The 19,795-nt window shown below is 39.6% G+C and overlaps 1 protein-coding gene across 5 annotated transcripts; it reads left to right on the forward strand.

Annotated features, from left to right (window-relative positions):
- Nucleotides 1–2,064: 2,064 nt before the first annotated feature.
- On the forward strand, nucleotides 2,065–19,630 carry raf1b (Raf-1 proto-oncogene, serine/threonine kinase b). 5 transcript variants are annotated; one of them, XM_066670777.1, is made up of 18 exons: nucleotides 4,289–4,578; nucleotides 7,293–7,378; nucleotides 9,520–9,743; nucleotides 10,055–10,170; nucleotides 10,250–10,352; nucleotides 10,520–10,677; nucleotides 11,590–11,682; nucleotides 13,295–13,448; nucleotides 13,581–13,605; nucleotides 13,707–13,813; nucleotides 14,053–14,170; nucleotides 14,331–14,415; nucleotides 14,617–14,793; nucleotides 15,615–15,661; nucleotides 16,051–16,166; nucleotides 16,819–16,950; nucleotides 17,480–17,614; nucleotides 17,927–19,630. In XM_066670777.1, the coding sequence occupies exons 3-18, from the start codon at nucleotides 9,543–9,545 to the stop codon at nucleotides 18,065–18,067; spliced, it is 1,908 nt and encodes a 635-aa protein (XP_066526874.1). In that variant the 5' UTR covers nucleotides 4,289–4,578; nucleotides 7,293–7,378; nucleotides 9,520–9,542; the 3' UTR covers nucleotides 18,068–19,630. The 5 variants fall into 5 exon arrangements, with proteins under 5 accessions (XP_066526876.1, XP_066526874.1, XP_066526873.1 ...); XM_066670776.1 differs by having other exon boundaries at nucleotides 4,289–4,574; XM_066670779.1 differs by lacking the exons at nucleotides 4,289–4,578; nucleotides 7,293–7,378 and adding an exon at nucleotides 2,065–2,189.
- Nucleotides 19,631–19,795: the final 165 nt, after the last annotated feature.

Consider the following 19,795-nt stretch of genomic DNA (forward strand, 5'->3'; position numbering starts at 1 on the left):
ATATAAATATAGTTTACCTCTTCCACTACGCAACACTTAAATTTGGCATTTTTAATCACGGTGTTTAATGTGGCGGAGAATCAGTAAAATGTGCCATAACCTTTGCATAGTCTACTAATTGTTATGTATTTTGTCCAATATTTTACATCCAGTTCAGACCTTTATTCGTGTATTAATTCATCATCTGTAACCACTCTGTTCTGGTCAGGGTTGGGTTGGGTCCAGATCCTACCTGGAATTATTGGACCCAAGGTACGTGCTGGAACAGGGCACCAGTCCATCACAGGGCATTACACACACACAACTAGTCACCAAAAAAAGAAAGAGCATTAGGAAAATGTCTTTCTATATTTTTAACACTGAATATCTAAGTGTTTGCAGTCTTTATGTGTCTTTTTCATATACGGTTCGGACAATAATTATTATTATTATTATATTTCGAGTGTATAATATATTATATTATATAATATATTTCGAGCCAATCCCAGCGCAGGAGGGGCGGGGACTGTCTAAAAACGGGTGGGGAATAAAACACGCCTCGATGAGGTTCTATTCAAAACAAATGGAAACGTAAACAAACGTCCCTTAAAGGCGGCGCTGTTGTTGTGTTGGATGTTTCTCGGTGTCTTTACATTTTGATGATGCGAGTTTATCTGAGGGAATAAAGCTAATGAAAAAATGATAGGTGATTTAAAAAATTGTAGGTGACTGTATTTGACAGAATTCACTGCTGTGTGCTGGATGCTCCTCAGTCTCAGAAAACCTCGGTTCTGTTAGGTTTTCCCACCTACTAAATTATTCATGTGAAATGTTGGAGCCTCTAGGATGATGTTCTTTAATAAATGATGATTACTCTGCGCTTTAAATCCCTGAAACTTTTTACTAGCGTCAAAAGTGAATCATTTATTATAATGCCCTTGTGCGCATGCGCGTATTTACAAGCACAGCGAGAGAGTGTGAGAGAGAAATATTCAGCAAAATACATGATAAAAAAGAAGCAACGACAATGAAAGAGAGGTGGAAGAGAAGAGGAGAGAAAGAGAAAAGCAGAGAGAAAAGAGAAAGGAGGAGATGAGAAAGTGAAAGGAAGATGAGGAGAGAGGGGATCATCTTACTGATGGGGCAGAATGTTTCAGCATTAGATCAATAAAGCTGGAGCTGGTGTCATCCACTGAAGGTGGCTTTGCACATTCAGGTTTTCTTTACTTCAGCTCATTGAAAATATTACAGTGAAACAAAACAGCCTCCTTAAGACAATGCATACAGTACTGGGCTAGAATTAAAATGTCCAATGGTTTTGAATATTTGAACCTCTAGTATACAGAGAGTATGAACTAACAATCAGCAGACCCCATCATGAGGAATTTACCCTGAGGAAAAAATGTAGGTTTCTTGCTTAAAATCGCTTAAGAGACAGAATTCACCGAAAATAATAGGAACAGCATCAGGCAAAAAGAGGATAAACAGGAGGGACATTTCAGCACTGGGCTCAGCATGAGATTTTATTGAGATTTCCACTCAAATTCCAGAGGAGACAGGGGAGATAAGGCTCTTTTTCTCAGGAAAAATATCTGAGCAGCACAAGACACATCTCCACCATCTCTCCATCTGATGTCTTCCAGGAGAAACTACAGACATATTAAAGAGGAACTACACAGGTCTCTTCTTTATATTTTCTTTACTATTGGATCTATTAGAGTCCCCTGTACATCAGTGGTCTTTCTAAGTGTCTGCTTTGCTGCTTTTGTAACTGAAGCAAGCTTGTGGGAACGCCTTAAATCTCAGTAGTGAGGATGTCATCCTCTCTCTCTCTCTCTCTCTCTCTCTCTCTCTCTCTCTCTCTCTCTCTCTCTCTCTCTCTCTCTCTCTCTCCCCGCCCTGATCATGTGAGCTGTGTGTGCATTAGTGATGTCCTGGGACTTGGTGAGAAGGCTTTCATTTACCTGTGATGACATGTACCTTCATCTATCTGCTCTGTGGAAGGCCATGCCTTAAGTATTTTTACCAACAAGCAACTTAGCCTTTCTCGCTCCGAGCTGCTGAAACGTTAAGAAAACTCATTTCGTTTGAGTTATAGTTCATCAGTCTGTAATTCCATGGAGTATAATGAGGACTATATCTGATTCCCTGCTCTCTTTTTTTGAGCTGGGACTATTGTGGACTGCTTCACTTGACCCTGCTTGCTTCTGGTAGGTGATATTTTAATGGGATGTTATATCAATATGCATTAAAGAAGATTAAAGATGCACTCATTTGCTTTTGATTAATTAAATCTTTGGTTGTGATTGGTGATTAAACATACTATCAATATTAATTTGGTAAAATGATTTTCCCCCAGTTTAATTAGAGAAAAACATGTGAGTTTTGCATAGTACCTCAGCTGTTATTCTATTTAAAATATCTTTTTCTGAAAATAATTGTTACCAATGGACTCTGAACTAGAAACTTGAATTAAGCAGAGCACTGTAATATTTGTCTTGTATTGGATCAAACACAAAAGCCAGTAGCTTTAGTTATAATAAAGATATTAGACAAAAAGAAGACTGATAACATGTTTATTATAGTTGTAAAATGATAATGGCATCCATTCAGAATTAAAATATTTTTATTTTTATGTTTTTGATGTATTTATAATTTATTTTTTAATTGTAATTCAGTTGAAATGCTAAAATTGTGCTCCTGTATTTAACTGTGGAACTCAAACAAAAATATCACTGTAAATGTCCACATTCTTGTAAATGTGAAATGTGGCATTATAAAGATTTAAGAGAATTAATTTATGCACTAAATCTGAGCTGCATGGCCATGGTGGAGATGTCGGTCAATGGCCAGCTGATGGCACTATTAACTCTAACTAATTTTTTATTTATTTTTTATTTTTTGCCTGGACACACAAAAATGATTTTAATATGAAAAAAAAAGTAATTGAATTTTATATGAAAACACAATTTAACTGGAGTTCAAGACACTGGGAGGAGAACAGAAATGACCAGTTATATCAGCTAATAGGTGTAACTGCATCGGAAGCCCATTCTTGTCAAGTAGAGGAGATAAGAAATAGGGGAAATTCAGTATTTTTGCACTTCTGTTTTTTTTTTCCAGTACTGTATCATAATATTGTCTTAGCCTTTCTGAGTACTGACTACATAATGAATGAGAATGCAATCTTGCAAACCACTGCACATTTAAACACTCCATTATTGTACCTTTTATTGCTCGATTTAATACAAAATAGTGCCAAATGTATTCACTCACCCATTCAAATTATTGAATTCATGTGTTGCAATCACTTCCATGGGGTGGCATTGTGGTGCAACAGGTAATGTCGCTGTCAGAGAGCTCCAGGTGCTCTGGGTGACTGTCTGTGAGGGGTTTCCCTGTGTCTTCCCGTATCTCTGTGGGTTTCCTCCACATGTAAGTGGACCGGCAGCTCTAAAGTGTCTGTGGGTGTGAGTGAATGTGTTAGTGTTTGTCACCCTGAGAAGGACTGGTGCCCCCTCCAGGGTGTGTACAGACGGCTTCTACAAACATTTGGTGACAGAACTATTTGCTCTCAGGAGCTCAGTGAATTCCAGCATGGTTACCATGAAAGGATTCCACCTGTGCACAAGTCCAGTCGTAAAACCTACTTGCTATTAAATATTCCAAAGTCAACTTTCAGTGGCATTATAACAAAGTGAAAGTAATTAGGAACGACAGCAAATCAGCCACAAAGTGGTAGGCCAGGTGAAAGATGACAGAGCAGGGTCAGCGTATGCTTGATCAGAATGTTTTTGTTGTTGTGGTTTGCCTGCTTGGCCACTGGAGGTCGTCTTGGCTAATGCACTCATACATGAGTGAGGATTTGTTAAGCGTGACATCTGGAGGGTGTTCCACAAAGCAGGATTTCCTTGTTACCACAAAATTTTAGCCCAAACTCAAGTCTGCCCAATGGGAACAGAACTGAGGGAGATTCCTATTGGTCAGTCTGCAACGTTAGGATTAAGGTAGCTGGTTAACTGAGAAATTCTGCTTTGTGGAATACCCCCCCCCCCTAGTGGCTAGTTAGGTGATCTTCAATAGCAGACCGGCATTCTGATAAATTTGCCTAGATCAACTTTTATTAAACGTCAACACAACATGCCAAATTCCAGGGGATGTCCAGAATGAATTTATTATGATTTTAAACGTCATAAAATATGTTTAATTTGATGTACACAATGCCACAAGCAGAGAAAGGGAGAAAGTTAATTTCCCACAGTTCCCTGCTTTACTGAAGCAGAGTTTAAAATAATGGCATTCTCCAGAGCAGTGGCGTCACTCCGTGTGGTCATAGAGGAGTTGCTGAATTTAGGGATAGTTTTTCTTCTGTTTTCCTGTGCTGCCAACATCACACGCCCCCAAATAAGCTTTACGGTCACTTTAATTCTCACAGAGGTTTGCAATGACGAGCTGCCTTCAGCTCTGAACCCTCAGCAGCGTTTCTGCTGCAGCTGATGTTTTCTTGCTTTTTTTTTTTTTGCATTGGACGCGTAAAACCACACCAGAAATGAGTCTGCATGCATGATTCCTCTACGGGTGCATCTCACTGGAAGGTAGGTAAGGAACTCATAAATGTCTTACACAAGAAGTGCATCTTTCTTACAGCAGAAGATAAACCGCATGCATTTTCTCCTCGACACCTGTGACACATAAAGCAACTCTAGAGTGTATGGTTTTACTAAAAGTAAACTGATAGCCTTCACAGATACAGTGCTCTAGTATTTACGTTTAGAAAATGCCAGTAAAATCATTACTGTAGGTTTTTCACATGAAGGTACATAGAAATGTCCTCTTACGTTATTCTAATTTAAGTTTCCCAGGCTTCTTTTACGAACTTTACGTTCCACCTTAACCGGAGGCGCAGAGTCTTTAACGCCTGGCTTTTTAGTCATTCATTCCTTTTCACCTCAAATGCTGAAACAACTGCATTAATTTCTCGTCTTATACTTCAGTTTCTTGTTCATACTTTGTGTTCCACTTTAAATGCTACGTCAAAACTGCACGCTTTATGATGAACTTGAGAATTTGACTGGCGCACCATCGGTTAGTGCTGCACCATTTAAGGTGGAATTCAAGTGAAAACTTAAAAAAAAAACCCTGACTTGTCACTGCACCATTTTTAAGGTGTAATTCAAGTGAAAAGTTGAAAAAGTCTGAATAGCCATGGCACCACTTAAGGTGGAACGGAAAGTTCCCAAGCGAACGTTTCTAGTTCTCAGTGTTTAGTGAATAAACCTTGTGCTCAACGGTCGGTAGTGCGGACGGTTATAATTTGTTTTAATGGCGACCGTTAAAAAGGCGAGTACAGTCGTTTTCCAAACGTATTGGGTATATGTATATAACATTTATGAGTATAACTATATTTATAGAACTTTTTTAAGGAACTGATATTGCTTTATATTTTTCATCGTGCCATATGTGATATATTGTGTGTGTGTATATATATATATATATATATATATATATATATATATAGATGTTTAATATTTTTACATTTGCAGAAAATAAATTAATGTTTAAGTCCACTCCCTGGTGTTGAAGCCCTTATTTTTCCTTTAAAATATCAATAGACATATAGTTTGACCCGAGGTGTCCAAGCATTCTGACCTCAGTTTCATTTAAAAGCTCTGATTGTTGGGAAGTAGATTGGACCCAATGTGCTGAAGGCACAAAATGCAGCAATGTACTTGCAAAAGAGTCCCCCCCCCCCTTAACTTCCCCTGAGGTTTCAGGTATTATTCTACTTATAACTACTAGGAAGTAGAGCAAACATTAACTATTTTAGCCCTTGGCATGACGCCTAATGTTGAAGTGGTCTGAAAGCTAATGGGGGCATTAATGTGGTAGAATGGGATTGTGTAAGACAGAGCTTTGTTCTGAGGTTTATCAGGGTTAGTATTGTCAGCTGTGAATGAGCAGGACTCAGCATGCAGACCCTTTGTTGTTGGCTTTATTTTCACTCAGAGGTCAGTAAAAATTTACATTTGGTCACTGTCACAACTTCCAGGAAAAGCAAACACCAACCCAAATGTTTAATGTTAATGGATGCAATTTTATTTCCTCTAAAATTGGTCACATTTCCATTGCTCCCTTCTACATTTACTACATTATTTTAGACAAAGACAAAAAAAACACATCACTATGAAGAATACATAATACTTTTGCTAACACCTAGAGGCCTGGATATATTGAAGGTTATATCCAGAATGATGATGAATAGATAAATGGAAATGAATAATATATAGTAGATAATATAATCCCCCCCCCCCTCTATAGTTACTATTTTGAAGATACTTGTCTTTCATTGGACAGCGGAGCTAAGCGGGTTCATTCAGGGACTCCAGAGTAGTTTGTTTCTTCACATTATGTGAAGGGGTGGCACGGTGGCGCAGCAGATCTGAAGCGAAATTATGCTATCTCAGCCCTTCTTAATCAGATGTTATTTCACAGTCTTGGTTCTTTATTTGTCTCTGAGATTTCAGATTGAACATCTCCATCTGTCCTCTGCTGTCAGCATTGGACAGAAGAGTCCGGTCCTAGTGAGAACCGCTGAATCAGTGCCACCTCAGGATTTTCTGTGGCTTTTATTGTTTACAAATGGAGAGTGAGTAGAGTACATAGTGTACATTTAAGCAGATCTTTTCTGCTTATCCTTAAGCCTCTGTTGTTGCAGAACGTGGAATTGGCCTGGACTAAACATGAGTGGAGCCTGTAAGCTGACTGTATCCAAATGTTTGTAGACATCACTTACAGTGAGTGAATTCAGTGTCTTTATGCTGTGCTAACTGCTGAGTCACCAATGCCAAGGGTGTGCTAGAGGGGTGTAAAGACCCCTAGCGGTGGCCTGTGAATCAGTGATCCTTGGCATGATAGAGCTCAATTCAATACTCCTCTCCAGTTCATACCAAACGTATGTGATCTAGGACTAATCTTCCAACACGACTAGGATTGGTTAGAGTGCTCATTTGCATATTGCATCCTCCTGCATGAGTCAATATCATGATAATAATTAGAAAGCGCAGTATTGTGCAACTTTGTAGTTGTCTGATACAGTAGAAATCATGCAATGTTCTGATTTTGGTTACAGTTTTAAGACAAAACATTTCTTATAACACGTGATATCATTCAAGGTCTGAAGCCAGCAGTGGAAACAAGGAATGAATAACTTCCTTCTAAAACTGCACTATGCCCAGAGAAAACATTCAGCAGGCGCTAAAAACATTTCCCCTCGTGCACAAACTGAAGTGAAGATTTTCTCTTTATTTCACCAGAAATCTGCTGGGTCAGATTTATCGTTTAAAGCCCTGACTCTCAGTGGAAGCACAAGCTGATGGAAAGATCAACACTGTGCCTTTTGGTGAGTGTACAGACCAGCTGAGCAAGTTTTATAAAGAATGATGCATCAGCTGTGGATCTGCAGGCTGCAGGGAAATTAACTATACAGTTGTGCTTATCATGGCCTCTCTTTCATTGAAGAGTGTGTTTGTGGTATATTGTAATATGTATAAAAACTGCATTGGTGAATCAATAATCAGAGTAATTTTACCTGGAAAAATATCAGTTTGTTGGTTTGTTTTTGTTGAAGTTCCTGAACACACCTCAAGGTTGTAACATTCATGGGTTTAATTCTTTGATTTCATTTCCCATACAAAATTGTCCTTCTGCCTTTAAATGGTGCATCAGTCACATTCTGGAATCATGATGTTGCAGCAGAGACATGTGAATGTTTTATTGTAAAAAATATGCTGTTAATTATGAAACAACACTTAATATTATTCAGAATGTGTGATCAATATTATTGTATAAAATGCTATATATTTCAGCTATATATCTTTATTGCAGTAAAGGAAACAGACATCGAATTCTGCAGATTTCTTTTTTGTTTTTGCTCATCTGAGTACAGAAAAAATTGAAAGTGTAAGAAAGAAACCTTCACTGCACACCGAAACATCTAGAAAACATTCTAGCCCTTTGTTTTCACTTATCAGATATTACCATGCTATTTTAACCATCTCTACCTGATAACAATCACCTTATCAACTTTTCTCGTCAAGCTCGTGGCAGCCACTTGATGATTAAGCGCTCTTTCATTGCTCTGCACTTTTTACACAACTGCAAGGTGACACGACTGGATTAATACTTCACTTTCAGACAGGAGCGCTTATAGACCTGTAGAGGGAAGGATTTGAGTTGGGAAGGGTTTTGTGTGTATTGTTAAAACCTGATTTCAGTGTGACCCCTAAAGTGGGTTTTGTGGGTTTTGATACATCAAAGTTGGTTAATGAGGACCTTTATTTTAGACAGATATTTACCAACCTCCTGAGGCAGCGAACACATTTGCACTAAATGTAACTCATTCAAGCCCATGTTTTTGAATTTAGAGACTAGGGATGCGCCGATCCGATATTCAGTATCGGTATCGGTCCGATTCTGGCCTAAATTGCTGGATCGGATATTGGAAAGGGACAAAACATGCAATCCGATCCATTAAATATATAAAAAAATATTTTTTTGGGGGGGTGAAATTTGCAACATGCCGTAAGCCAATGCAGCACTTTTACATAGGACCGGCAGGCATCACATGATAGGCAGATTGTTGTGAGAGGCCTGTAAACATGTCAGCAGTGTGGAGTTACTTCACAGTCAACGAAGAAAACAGCAAGACCGCCGAGTGTAATTTGTGTAATGCTACTGTCTCACGAGGTGGTAGCAGTGTTGGGAACTTTTACACCACGAACATGATTAAACAGATACACCACGGAAAGGAGTACACGGAATTTATCAAGGCCTCGAATACTAAGACGAAATCAACAAACGCTGCTGGAAAACATTTTTTTTTCAAAGCAATTATTTTTTCGGAAAGTGGAATTAGTGTGTGTGTGTGTGTGTGAAACAGAGAGAAATTCCTAATCATGCATGAGTTAGAAGCCAGTTCCAGGGAGTGCTCTGTAAAAAGACACAGATGATAATTAAAACAACAAATTCTCTGTTTTCAATGCCCCTTTTAAAACCATGGAGAGCATTGCACCGCCACATTATTTAGACATTATTATCTATACTTTGTCTCACCATAAACTATGCTGCAAAAACGTTGGGCACTTGCTGTGGAAAAAAACAAACACTTTTGGTTCCCTAATGAACCTTAAAGTGAGCAAAAATAACTATAAATGTCTGCATGGTGTGTGTGTGTTTTTGCAGAATGTATTGTCAATTTGAGCCAGTTTGGATCTGTTTCTCTTTTTTTTTTTTAAGTATTACGGAGCTAGCCCTTGGCAGGTCTCTGGGTAGTGAATGTATAAGTAGCTGTAACGTCTTTTTTTCCATGCTGTTTTCATATTTACACAATTAGTTTTTGTTCATACCTTCTGCTGTTTTCCGTCCAGTTCCCGTCATTTGTTTTAAAGTGAGAAGCAGTGGAATCACAGGCTTGAATTTGTAGTGAGTTTATCTCACTTTCATTGGTGGCATTTATTTAGGACATGATTGTATCTTGTACAGATTGAGGTCTGCTGTCCAGTCTAATGGAGCACTTTCAGGGGGCCTGGAAGACCCTGAGTAATGGGTTTGGACTGAAAGACTCTGTTTTTGACGACACCTGCATTTCTCCCACCATCTCCAAGAGCTTCCCTTATCAGAGACGCTCATCAGACGATGGAAAAATTCCAGATTCCTCCAAAGCAAGCACGATCCGTGTCTATCTCCCAAACAAGCAGCGCACTGTGGTGAGTTGGGAAATAGTCTGCACATTTTGTACTGATGCAACTTATTGATATGAGTGTAATCAGTGATTTGAGCCACTCTAGGGCACACCCACTGTGGACACAACCTGAGCATGAAATGAAAGGTGGAGGCTCCAGAAGAGCTGAACACACGTTAACCTCAGTGTAAAGACTTGACTAGAGTGGTACAGAAGCTCCTTCAGCTTCTAATGGTTGCATTCTTTGCCTTATAGTAAACAAAGGAGAAACTGTGTGAATTAATCACTAATTGACATTTCTTTTTATGAGGCTTTGAGATTGTTTGTGTTCCTCAGGTGAATGTGAGACCAGGTATGACTCTGCACAGCTGTTTATTAAAAGCTCTTAAAGTGCGAGGGCTTCAGCCAGAGTGCTGTGCTGTATTCAGGCTCCATCCAGAACAGCCCAGAAGGTAAAATGACTATGTTTACAAGATGTTTCTTTGCCATATCTGATGCTCGGGTATCAATTACTTATTTTCTTAATTTTAGCAAGAAGTCCCGTATGGACTGGAACACTGATTCTACCTCACTCATCGGAGAGGAGCTGGTGGTTGAAGTTTTAGATCACGTTCCTTTGACCACACACAATTTTGTAAGTTTTTTTTGAAGCACGTACATGAACATTATAAGGCTATATGTGTGTGTATATGTGTAAATGTGGGGTATTTGTGTTGATCCATTCTTCATGAACGTTTCACAAAATGCAAAGAATCTTTCCTGTGTTTCACTTTTCTAAAAGAAACTGTCAACACTTCACAGGTACGCAAAACATTTCTGAAGCTGGCTTTTTGTGACATATGCCAGAAGTTTCTCTTGCATGGCTTCAGATGTCAGACGTGTGGATACAAATTCCACGAACACTGCAGCACAAAGGTCCCCACCATGTGTGTTGACTGGAGCAACATTCGCCAGCTCCTGTAAGTTTGGGGTTTGTTCTAATGACGAGGGAAACTGAGATGTTTTACGCTGTGAAATCGGCATCCTGTGGTCAAAATTATATATATGATTCTGAATTAGGGTCCTTTATTAAAAGCTAGGGCATGAATATACATCTGAGAAATAATTCGATAAAGAGAGATTTAATTAGACTTCATCTACATTTACACAGAGCCATATGTAAAGTTTCCCATAGGAGCATAGAACACTCTGCCTTGGATCATACACATTTATTCACATTATCACTGTAGATCAGCGTCTGAGAGCGTTCAGAAACGGCTGAAGTGTGCTCATGCTTATATGACCTCTGAGTTAAACGCATACCTACAGAGTTTATTATTAGGAATAAAATTCTGATGTGGTCTGTGTGTGCTACTGTGTTGTAGCAGTTTCAGACTGTTGATGCTTGAACCTATCAGCCATGTGCATGTGTTTTGCATAGAGACTCAACTATTTCTGTCATATACTGAGTTTGCAGATCCCTATCAAATGTGAAATTATGAAAATTATGAAAATAAGCTTGGCCTGACACAATGGACTATTCTTCAGACGATGAAGTCACTGGCTTCTTCTGTTCATGCTAAAATCCTGTTTAAAGCGCCATTATAACATACAGTAATGGAGGTGTGTGTGTGTATAAAGCAATACATTAATTTTCAATCAATGTCTTTTATTATCGATTTAATGATCATGTAAAAGTATCATAAACTGTAGCCGTATCAGTTTCTTTACTGTGATGCAGAATGAAGTAATATACTGCTGTGCAAGTCGTTTACATTTTTGCTAATTTATATTCAAGATGATACATTTTAATCCATGATTTTAAGTAACCCTTATAGCCCCAAAGGCTTGTAAATGTGAACATCCTTTTCATCTTTCTCTTCCTCCCTCAGGCAGTTCCCCACTCCTGGAGAAAGTGGAGCTCCATCCCTCCCTCCTCTCTCCTCTCGACGCATGCGAGATTCTTTGTCCAGATTTCCTGCCAGGTTTGTGCCCGTTTCCTCTTTTCCTCAAAACCAACAACACTTTTTCTACTGATCCTGGATGTTTTGCGATATGAAGAGCAATCAAACATTTTTTAAACATTTCTTGAATTAAACGTTATGGACCTACTTTAAATGAAGCAACAGAAATTCATAAATGGACACAAGCTCTCAGGTTGGAGCTCATTTGGGAGAATTTAAATGAATAAAATGGAGTGGTCGGATGATCTGGTGAGTTTGGATAGGGAAATGAATACCTCGCATAGTGAAACAAAGACACACTATATCTCTTAGGCATAGCAGTGAATAGCGCCCTCTTGTGGAGCAGGTTTTAAAGTAAGAGTATGTCTGTGAGTGAGTGAGTGAAGCGAAGGAATTTCCATTTGGTGCATCATGTGTAAAATGCAGTGCCTGGCCAAAAGTTTGTGGACACATTCTCAACAAGCATTATGTTTGAAATCATGGGCATTCATCAGGAGTTGGTCTCACTTTTGGTGCAGCAACAGTCTCTGCTGCTTTGAGAAGGCTTTACACCAGAAGCTGGGACATCTATGAATTTGATGGCAGCTCCGAATGAAGCTCCGTGATTTTAGAGAACACAGTTCCACAGATTCACAGCCCTGGGGCTCTTGAAACCTCTCTAGCCGACTCTTGGCTAGAGCATAGTCTAATGGTCAAAAACATGAATTTGTTTATAGTGCAGTCATGACCGATCAGAAAGAAGGTTCACTATATGGGCAAATGTTTGTAGACAGAAACTCGCCCATTGTTTTTCCTGAAGTCATGACTAGTAATAGGGCTTTGGGGGTGTTTGTGAGCAGCAGGTTGCAGATACAAGAACATATGCAGTGTGGATATTAACAGTACAGAGGTGACAGGGACTTCTGAAACTTCTTCTGGAAAGGAGGCGCGATATTTCTCAGGGGTGTGTCTGTTAAACCAGAAATAGCTGCTTGGAAGTTATTCACAGTGGCCATTACTGAGCGCATCAGGCAGTAGAAAATGCATTAGCACAAATTAAAGGGATTTTATCTTCCATGCTACAGATCCTGAAGATCTGACGTCCTCCAGAAGGCCTATTAAAGCTATTCCATTATACGTGTGTCAGATAATTTGTAGAATAAACTCTATATGTCTAAAAGTTTGTAGCCACCTGCTCATACAATATATATCTCCTGAAATTAAGAGTATTATGGGTTGTTTGTCCAACTGTGTTACATTAACAGCTTCTATTCTGAGAAAGCGTTACAGTAGATGATGCAAAATTGCTTTGAGGCCCTGGAGGCAAGCGCTTCTCAATAAGAGAGTTAGTGATGTCTAGTACTGATGGTGGATGGTGTTCCACTGCTCCACAGGTCAATACTTGGGATACTTTGCCCTGGGCTTTATGACCTTAAGCTTATGTGCAGCTGCTCTAGAGCTCCATTTAATCTGTCTGGGTTTTTTTTTATTTTTTTTTTATTCCCACTGAATGTGACATTATAAATATGTTAGAAATGGCATTAACATGAATTTAATCTCAACTTTATTCTCTAATAAACAAGTACTTTTGAATGTATAGTGTATTTTACATAGGAACCTTATTTGAATAAATTTTTTCCCCGTTCTATTTCAGCACTCATCACAGACACTCCACTCCTCACGCCTTCAACTACATCACTCCAGTCCCTCCACCTGAAGGGTCACTCTCTCAGAAACAGCGCTCCACCTCCACCCCAAATGTGCACATGGTCAGCACCACACTGAATGTAGATGGCCTCACTGCTGAGGTACTTCCCTGGATGGATTTTCCATCATACGGACCCTTTAAAACCCCAATTATAGAACAAAACGCATCAAATACTAATCAGTAATGAGCTCTAAATACATGTTAACGTACATGGTATTTGTTTTATTCACAGGATTCTTTAAAAATGCAAGACTCAGGTGAGAGGTTTATATAAATTTTTTAAATGAGCATTTTTATATTTCGAATGAGAAGTCTGGTTGTCACGTCTTTTAATGTGGTCTCTGACTCTTCCGCACAGGGAGCCCCCACAACCTCAGTCCCACAGGGTGGTCTCAGTCCAAAACCCCAGCTCCTGTCCACAGAGAGAGAGCACCTTCATCCAACACTCAGGAAAAAACCAGAATTGTGAGTCTAAATGCTTTAGCAGTTCTTTTTCTGATCTTTAAAGTGTGGGGGTTTTTTTTAAGCATGAAAATACAGGTCCCGGTCCTGGTCCATTCAAACAGCTCAGAACAAACACCTTCACTATAGGTCAAAAATATCATTTTCAGTGCTTTCCATGTTTTAATTTCAGAAGTTTGTTTATAGTTTGAAATGTAACAAATGTCTGTATAATTTATTGTCTTATCTAATGTCTCTCTCAGCGTCCCAGGGAGAAGAGGGACTCCAGTTATTACTGGGAGATTGATGCCAGTGAGGTGGTTCTCCTCTCTAGGATCGGATCCGGTTCATTTGGAACCGTCTATAAAGGGAAGTGGCACGGTGAGTTCCTGACCTTTTCAGACAAATGACTACAAAGAATCCCCAAAGGCTACAAAGAATTGGACCCCAGTGGAGATTATTGAATCCTCCTCGACCCCTCACTTGATTCTCAGTGGAGCAGTTTTTTTTGTTTGTTCATTAATAAATGCTCCACTTTCAGGTGATGTTGCTGTGAAGATTTTAAAGGTGACAGATCCTACCCCTGAGCAGTTCCAGGCCTTTCGCAACGAAGTGGCAGTGCTCAGGTGAGGGGAAAAAAATAAAGAGAAAGAGATGATGAGGATGTATTTTTAAATGAAAAATGAATTGGGAAAGAGTTGGAGTGACCCCAGTAGCATTTTGTTAATAATGTACACGGGGGACAGAATAAACCCCTGGTCAAAACCCCTGGTTAGATATTTTAGATAAATCCAGTGTTTCATAACTCTCTAATCTATCTACTGCAGAAAGACAAGGCATGTGAACATCCTGCTGTTTATGGGCTACATGACCAAAGAAAAACTGGCCATCGTGACCCAATGGTGTGACGGCAGCAGTCTCTACAAACACCTTCACGTCCAGGACACAAACCTGCAGATGTTCCAGCTCATAGACATCGCCCGGCAGACTGCACAGGGCATGGAGTGAGTTTGAGGGGCTTTAGAACAATAAAACACATCAGAGCTGTTAGAAATGCCATCACTGCTATGAGAAGACCTCGTACCTTTCTGACACCAGTTGTGCCTTATATATATATGGTTTGAAATGTCGTATTTAAGTTGAGGTACTCTGAGGTAGCCTTGACACACAGTCTAAATACACTTTGTTTTGTTGTTCTACAACTTGACGCTGATCAGAATAAGTATTTATTCAGGGTTATGAAGGTTTATGGTGGTGCTCCTTAAAGCTTATGTACATTTCCCGTAGCCTTATAAATGATGATCTACAGGAAAGTGATAAATGCTCTCCTGTAATATTGCCGTTTCAGAGAATGCCGTTTTCTACCCTGTCCCATAACGATTAGTTCTATTTAAACCTGAGCTTGGCTGCATGAATATTCATCAGAGTGAGTTCAGCGCACTCTGAGAGTCACTGTACAAGTTAATGAGCCCAAGAGCCATCGCTCAGTACGCCTCACTCATTTTTAATTTATTTATTTTTTAAATCATCTGTCTGAAGCATTCACGCTTGTCATAACAGTTTACATCTGGCCTTTTTCTGTCCCATCAACAGCTGAATTCACCTATTTTTAGATATGGGACAAGAGTTCACTGAGGCTCTAAATAGGGGGTGTTTCGTATGTAAACATGGAAGCAGTTTTTTTGTCAGTGCTCTGCTTGTGGTTAAAAAGGACCCATCTGATGGGAATTTTGCACAATGCATAAAAAAAAAAACATGGCTTTGCAGAAAAGAGCAACTGTGTTTCAAGGTTCACAATGCTTTTGTTTTTCTTTTTTTCTTCTAGTTATTTGCACGCAAAGAATATCATCCACCGGGACATGAAGTCCAACAGTATCCTTGAAAAACAGAGTGTATATAAAAGGGTTGTGTAATGTAGTAATTTGTTTAAAATAATAATAATATGCATTTATACACCTTTACATCCCTCTATCTCTCTCTTAGCTTTGGGAATCATGTGCAGCTCCTCCACACTTCTCTGTGGAGAGTATAGACAATGTCCACACCTTAAAATGTGGTTGAATTCACTAATTATTAGTGGTGACTACAATCCTTTGAAAATGAAGTATAAAATAGCTTCACAGCTTCAGTGTCAAGCAAAAGAAGCAAAAGTTTGACACCGTAAGATGCTGATAAGACCCGTGAAGTCCAGCCCATCAACAGAACATTTCTAATGCAGTGTATTCTGATCAGATCTAAAGCACCTTAAGAGGACTCCCTAGACATCTTTTTACATGATGCATTAACAGTGAAGATCGGAGACTTTGGCCTAGCTACGGTGAAGACGAGGTGGAGCGGCTCTCATCAAGTGGAGCCATCAGGATCCGTGCTGTGGATGGTACGAACAAGAACATCCCGTTCCTGCAGTAGATGAAGCCATAATCTCAATTCAGATTAAATATGAATGCAATAGGAATAATACATGCAACACCTTTAGAAATGTATTACCATTTTTAATACATAGAAAGATGAACACTTCATTAGTATATAGCCGACGTTGTTGTTTATACATGGGATAAAAATAGAGTTAAGCTTTAAAGAATTAAGATATCAGCATTTTAACAAAACAGTTAAACACCTAAAAAGGAATCAGTGACTAAATAATTTACCTAAAATATACTTAAGTATTTTTTTTTAATATTTGCAAATTTATTATAATCTGTAAACTATCCAGGGGCGGCACTGTGGCGCAGCATGTAGTGTCGCAGTCACACAGCTCCAGGGACCTGGTAGGTGGATTGGCGAGTCAAAAGTGTCCATAGGTGTGAGTAAATGTGTGAGTGTGTGTCGCCCTGTGAAGGACTGGCGCCCCCTCCAGGGTGTGTTCCCGCCTTGCGCCCAATGATTCGTGGTAGGCTCTGGACCCACATTCATGAATGAATGAATGTAAACTATCTAAAGAAATAGAATCCTTCAAAAAACAGATTTAATTAAATGTAAATGTGCGCTAATGACTATGTCATAAACACAGTCTCTGTAATTAACCCCAGGCTCCAGAGGTGATCCGTATGCAGGACAATAATCCGTACAGTTTCCAGTCGGACGTTTATTCCTATGGCATCGTCCTGTATGAGCTGATGACCGGAGAACTGCCCTATTCCATGGTTGCGAACAGAGACCAGGTAATCTCACAGAACTCTAAAACAACAATGAGAATCATGTACTGAAAACCACTGAAATACCACTGTTATTTTACACACGGTCAGTTTCTGATCTTAATATTAGCATTATAATAATTGCACATGTATGTACAGTTCGACAGGTTTTTTGTTGCTTGTCTCTTTGATTATAAATGAGCACATCCTTTACAGAATCTGTGTGTAACTGGGCCGTCACTCTGGAGCCCTGGCTCTAAATTTAGGTCATATCCCAGAGTCGAGTCAGACTTTGAGACCACACTGAGGCCTCAGCTCAGTTCAGTTGTTTGCCACAGAGTGGACTCCCTCGCAAATTCCAGCAGAAAAACCACAAACTCATGGCCCTGGCCTTGCTCTCATTGTTCCCCTGAAGCCCAGGGGAGGGGGCAGAGGTTTTGGCAAAGAAACCGTTTTCCCCTCACTGCTTTCTGGTGAAGATTAGCCATAATCTGAGTATAAACATTAAATTAACTGGATTTGTTTAATGGAATACTCTTCTCTCTCTGTCTCCTAGATCATATACATGGTAGGAAGAGGATATTTATCTCCAGACCTCAGCAAACTCTACAAAAACTGCCCCAAAGCCATGAAGAGGCTGGTGGCCGACTGCATCAAGAAATCTAAAGACGACAGGCCACTGTTCCCTCAAGTAACCATCCTCATCTTCTCTGATTTAGTGACATGAACACTGGAAAAACCTGCCTGGTTTGTTTTAGCGCCATCTTAAATGGCCATTCCAGCCTATCACTAGTGGGCCTTATGTGTGCAGCTCACTACACCACGCAGCATGCATTATACAAATGCATTTTCTTGCTATAAACATTTTTAATGTTTAGTATCAGTCAGAAATGACCTCTTTTACAAATCAATCAGCAAAAATACCCCGTCTAATTCTGTGAGACTGAAAAAACGTAGCATATCATCGCTGTCAAACTTACACCTCATTCTTCATTTCCTTCAGATTCTGGCGTCTATCGAGCTGCTACAGCACTCTCTTCCCAAAATCAACCGCAGTGCCTCAGAACCATCCCTCCACAGAGTCTCTCACACTGGGGACTTCAACGTCTCCACACTGACGTCCACCAGACTCAACGTCTTCTAACCTGGACACTCCTCATACTCCCGAGCCAAAGTGCCACAGCTATGACTCTCTCTCTCTCTCTGGAAACTCCTATTACGTTCAGTCACACTTCATTGGCTTTGTTTCATTCTGAACCACAGTTTAGAGTTCAGACTGAAGAATTTTCTCAGGCTTGGTGGCAGGGGTGGAAATACAGCTTGTGCCTTGATTCTCAAAAAAACAGGGCTTTAAAGATGCGCCTTGTACCAGTTCTCGTCTGAAACATCAATTTCATGAAGAAAAACTTTAAGGGTGGCCTATGTTTTGCTTTGTTGGGACAGAACGGAGAGAGGGGCCCGAACGTTTGTGTGTGGTGGTGGGGGGGTGTAACGAGGATATTTTAGGATTAAATAGATTCATATTCTCAAATCAGTCTTCTGCCAGTATGTAAACAACCCTCAGTGGAAGACAGACTGTCTACAGTGCAGACTCCACATGAGGGGGTTAGTTTTATAGCGTCCCAATGAATACCATCACTGATGTAGTCCTGTTTCATACAGTGATTAGTTAAAAAGTAACTATAGATATCATGTAAATAATACTTATTGAAATTCACTCTCATGCTCTGTGCATTACAAATAAAGCCTTTTATTTTGACGCAGATATTTCCATGTATTTAAGAAATGAATTCCGATTCAAGCAACCCAGGATTGTTTTTAGTTAATGTTTCTGAAACATTTCAGTGACTGTTACAGCTACTTCCTCTCTGTTACTGTGAACTGGATTTAGACGAGTTCTTCATTCTTCAGATGATTAGGCTTACGGTTGTGCGCCACTCTCCACTTGAGCATGTTTCTGGATTCACTGAGCAGAAGTTTGTAGAAGACACTAGCTCATGCTTTTCAGAATTTCAGGTACTGATGGTGGTTGGTTTTGGATCCCAGCATCTCCCATAGGTACTGGACGGAGCTCATGCCTCAACACAGTCCCACTGCATCGAAGCCCAATGCTAAGTGGCTTTTCCTCCCCTCGTGCTGACACTCCGCCTTGACCATCCTGACTTTAGGCTCATGTGCAGCTGCTCTAGTGTCCCATTGCATTTGATGCCGTCATTTTATAGTAAACGAATTCACCAATTAATAAGGGCTGTCTACAGAGGTTTGGACGATACAGTGTCGCGTAATCGTTTAGTCTTTATCAGTGATAATGATGCACTTTTCTTTTTAAATCTTCATCTCTGTACTTTAAAAGTCTACAATGTAGCAAGCTGTATATTTTTTTGTAAGTGCCAACTCCATGGCCGTTCGCATTTGAAGGTGTAGATGTACAGTTCAAATTGACGTTTTTATCAAGTCTATGTACAGTCCAGAAGGACGTTTATTAGAAATGGTGTTAAGTCTAGAAGCCTTTGTGGCATTGGTTATTGGATTTGTTCTGATTTTCTGAGGCTGTAACTATTCTTAAAATCCAAGATGAGAAGATATGGCTGAATGTTAGTGCAGTTATTGAGGATGTTCATCTATTTTTTGAGTGGTTATTTTGTTAGCCAAACGGCTAACACACACTTAAAAGACTTAATGCTTTGTATTTTAATAAAACTAAATTAAACACATGGTGTCGTCGGAGATCTGTTTCTTCTTTTCTTTTTGCGTGTTTTGCAGCAGGTGTCTGCCACCTTGTGGCTGCTGTAAAAACTACATGTATTCTGATGCTTAAACTTTTCTGGTTGTGGTAAGAATCCATAACGTGTGACTATGAATATTTATAAGT

The sequence above is a fragment of the Hoplias malabaricus genome, chromosome 5 (assembly GCF_029633855.1).
Source record: "Hoplias malabaricus isolate fHopMal1 chromosome 5, fHopMal1.hap1, whole genome shotgun sequence".
NCBI classification, from domain to species: Eukaryota; Metazoa; Chordata; class Actinopteri; order Characiformes; family Erythrinidae; genus Hoplias; species Hoplias malabaricus.